General features: G+C 37.5%; 1 protein-coding gene across 1 annotated transcript; it reads left to right on the forward strand.

The window, feature by feature from the left end:
- Positions 1 to 1,367: 1,367 nt before the first annotated feature.
- Positions 1,368 to 3,170, forward strand: LOC118744987 (cytochrome P450 6g1-like). The gene is made up of 3 exons (XM_036478467.1): positions 1,368 to 1,835; positions 1,901 to 2,692; positions 2,769 to 3,170. The coding sequence occupies exons 1-3, from the start codon at positions 1,371 to 1,373 to the stop codon at positions 3,078 to 3,080; spliced, it is 1,569 nt and encodes a 522-aa protein (XP_036334360.1). The 5' UTR covers positions 1,368 to 1,370; the 3' UTR covers positions 3,081 to 3,170.
- Positions 3,171 to 3,393: the final 223 nt, after the last annotated feature.

Here is a 3,393-nt window from a genome sequence, read left to right on the forward strand (position 1 = left end):
TTTTTCAGTCAGACTTTCCGAAATGTGTATTGTTCACGGTTGTTGCTATTGATGCTCTTCGTTTAATAATTATAATATTACTTATTTAAGAGTAAATATTTCTGCACTTCGAGTTTTTACTTCGTTTCCACAATGTTTTTGTTGTTGCTTAGACCGAAGCTCTCTGACATTTGAGTTTAAGCTTAACTAGGTAAAATTCGCTAAAGTTGTTGTAAAATTTTACTGCCTTTATTTTGTTTGTTGTAGGATAAAAAGCTACAAACGAGGTCATCGTAAATCAGGCCCAGCATGTATCGGATAGGCAATACTTAACCTTGGCAGAGGACACAATCAGGTGCTCCGTTTTCTAGCTTACTTAGGATTTTCATTCATTCATCATGAAATGCCACAGAGTTGAGTTAATTCACTGACCGTGCTAAAGGTCGCCAGTCACTTTTTTGCACTTTTTTTAAATTTTAAATTTAACCGCAGCTTATTTTCGATTCACTACTTATTATTCACTTTCACTTAGGTTGAAATACAAAAGTTTGTTTTTTGCCGGCATATATTTGATACCGTCATCTTTAAATATTAAGAAACAAAAACTTTGACTCAAAAGCTGTTCTTAAAATTTTCTGCTTTTATTAATTTTTGTCCTCGTCGCCATTAACGTTCCGGAAATTAAACATGCGTATTCAAAGTCTTTTCCAAAACTAAAAACTTTTTGTTTCTCAAAATGTAATTCAAGTTGTATTTAAGTCTTACTTATTCTAGATTTTCTTAAACATAATTAACTGTAATACACACAAGTTAAATGAGAGGCCCAACGGAAGTTCTCTAAAATGCCACGCCTCCTTTTAAACAAACATACATTTTTTTCCATGAGTATGCGATTGATTTCATATACCTCTATACCAAGTTTCAGCATTCTACCATTAACACTTTCAGAGATATGCAGTGTGAAAAATTCAGTTTTTATGGGAGGTGCCACGACCCCTTAGCTTAGCATTATGAAATATGCTTTACATCCGACTCTCATACCTACAAAATATACGCAACAAATTTCATAAAGATCGGTCGAGCCGTTTCGGAAGAGTTCGACACAAACACCGTGACACAAGATTTTTATATATTAGATAAGCAAAGTTTCGTATGGAAAATAAATATAAATAAAATCGTCAAAATTTCAGGGTATGCATATTTTTGTCGCTCACTGTATGTTAGCAAAACATCAAACTACGAGTATTTTATATCAACACGCAGTTTAGGTCTTTGTTAGAAACGTTTACATTTAAACACTAATCCACATTTCATCATCTTTCAATTATTCTTTAACTTTAAAACGTATTTTCTCTTACCCTTTCTCTTCTTTTCCAAAAACAGTGCATAAAATGCTATCTATAGTAATAATTGGTCTCTTGACGGCTCTACTGACGGTTATATACGTCTGGTACCGTTACACTTATGACTACTGGATGCGACATAAAATTCCCTTTATAAAACCATTCCCACTGATTGGAAATGTTCAAGTCCTGTTTACACTCAGTAATAGTTTCTTCCTCTATCTCTCCGATGTTTATAAGGATTCTAGAATGTCGAAGGCAGCTGCTGTAGGCATTTATATTATAAACAAGCCAGCTTTAGTGCTACGTGAACCGGAACTCATCAAATCCGTGCTGGTTCAGGAATTTCCAAGGTTCTCTAGTCGGGTTGCCGCTTGTGATCCACACGGTGATACTTTGGGATCGAATAATGTGTTTTTCGCACGCAATCCCCAATGGAGAGAGCTTAGAACAAGAATTTCACCGGTGTTCACTTCAGTAAAAATCAAGCAAATGTATGAATTAATGACTGAGGTTAGTAAATTGAACGAATATGTAGAGGGTTGTACTCCTATAAGCTTTTTTGTTTGCATTTGCAGATTGGCTCTGAGCTAGAGTCTTATTTTTTGAAACACACCAAGACTGGTAATACCTACAACACCGAAATCAAGGAGGTTTGTGCGCTCTACACCACCGATGTGATAGCATCGGTCGCCTTTGGCATACAAGCTAATAGCATTAAAAATCCAAACGGTGAATTTCGCACACACGGCCGAAACTTTATGAATTTTACGCTCGGTAGAGCGCTTTCCTTTTTCATCGCATTTTTCTACCCAAACTGGGTTAGCACATTTAAAGTGAAAGTTTTCACGGCTGAATTCTCTTCGTTTCTACGCAAAACAATCGATCATGCTATTACGGAAAGAGAGAAGACTGGTGCCATACGTAACGATTTAATCGATGTGTTGTTGGGTATGAAAAAAGAGATGCTGGCGACACAAGAGTACAATAAAGAGGTACTGGATGTGCTAACAGCGCAGGCATCAGCGTTTTACACAGCTGGTTTTGAGGCGTCATCTTCAACGATGGCTTTTACGCTGTACGAATTGGCCCATCGAATGGATTTACAGGAGCGACTGCGCAACGAAATTCGCGGCGCACTTGTGGCTGATCATGGCAAACTATCCTATGAGACCATCACTAATTTACCGTATCTGGGTATGGTAGTAGATGAGGTCTTACGCTTGTATCCCGTACTACCTGCGGTCGATCGCGAGCACAGTACGAGCGAAGGGGACAAGCCGTTTGATCTACGACCGTACTATGATTATAAAGTACCAAATGGCATGGCTGTTTATATACCAATATTCGGCATACAACGCGATCCCAAGGTGAGTTGATCGAAATGTGAGAGCGATGTCTCGTCTTGGGCGCTGAATTTTAAAATACTTGCCTTTATATTTCCAGTACTGGCCCAACCCTAACACTTTCGATCCGGAACGTTTTAGCGCCGAGAATAAAAAGCTACATGAACCAATGGCCTACATGCCATTTGGCATTGGTCCGCGCAATTGTGTTGGTGGCCGTGTAGGTTTACTACAAGTCAAAACCGGTCTGGTTAACATTTTGAAAAATCATTTTGTGACCGTTTGCGATAAAACACCAGCGGAGATAACTTTCAATCCTTTGTCTATACTGTTGCAATGCAAGGAAGGCATATACTTGAATGTAGTAAATGATGGTCTATACGAGCAAATTGCGAATTCAGGACGGACTTAGCGTGGAATTATTATCTTATGAAAGTACATATGATGGACTATATATTGTATAACAAAGATTGATATTTGAATTAAAGAATGAAACCTATATTTAGAAGATTGTGCAGGTACATTAGTGTGCTTTGTTGGTGGCCTATTTTTTTTTTACTCCCACCTCGAAATTTCGTGGGAAATATCTAAAAAGAAGTTCTCTGAAAATTTTAGACCTTAATATTAATATTAAGTGCTCGACCAAGACGTGCAAAGATTTCCCGTTCAAAATACACATCAACTTTGAATGGTTTTCTTCAAAATTCTATAGCTCACAGGCATTT

This window comes from Rhagoletis pomonella, unplaced genomic scaffold, assembly GCF_013731165.1.
Source record: "Rhagoletis pomonella isolate Grant_MI unplaced genomic scaffold, Rhpom_1.0 Rhpom_scaffold_00008, whole genome shotgun sequence".
NCBI lineage: Eukaryota > Metazoa > Arthropoda > Insecta > Diptera > Tephritidae > Rhagoletis > Rhagoletis pomonella.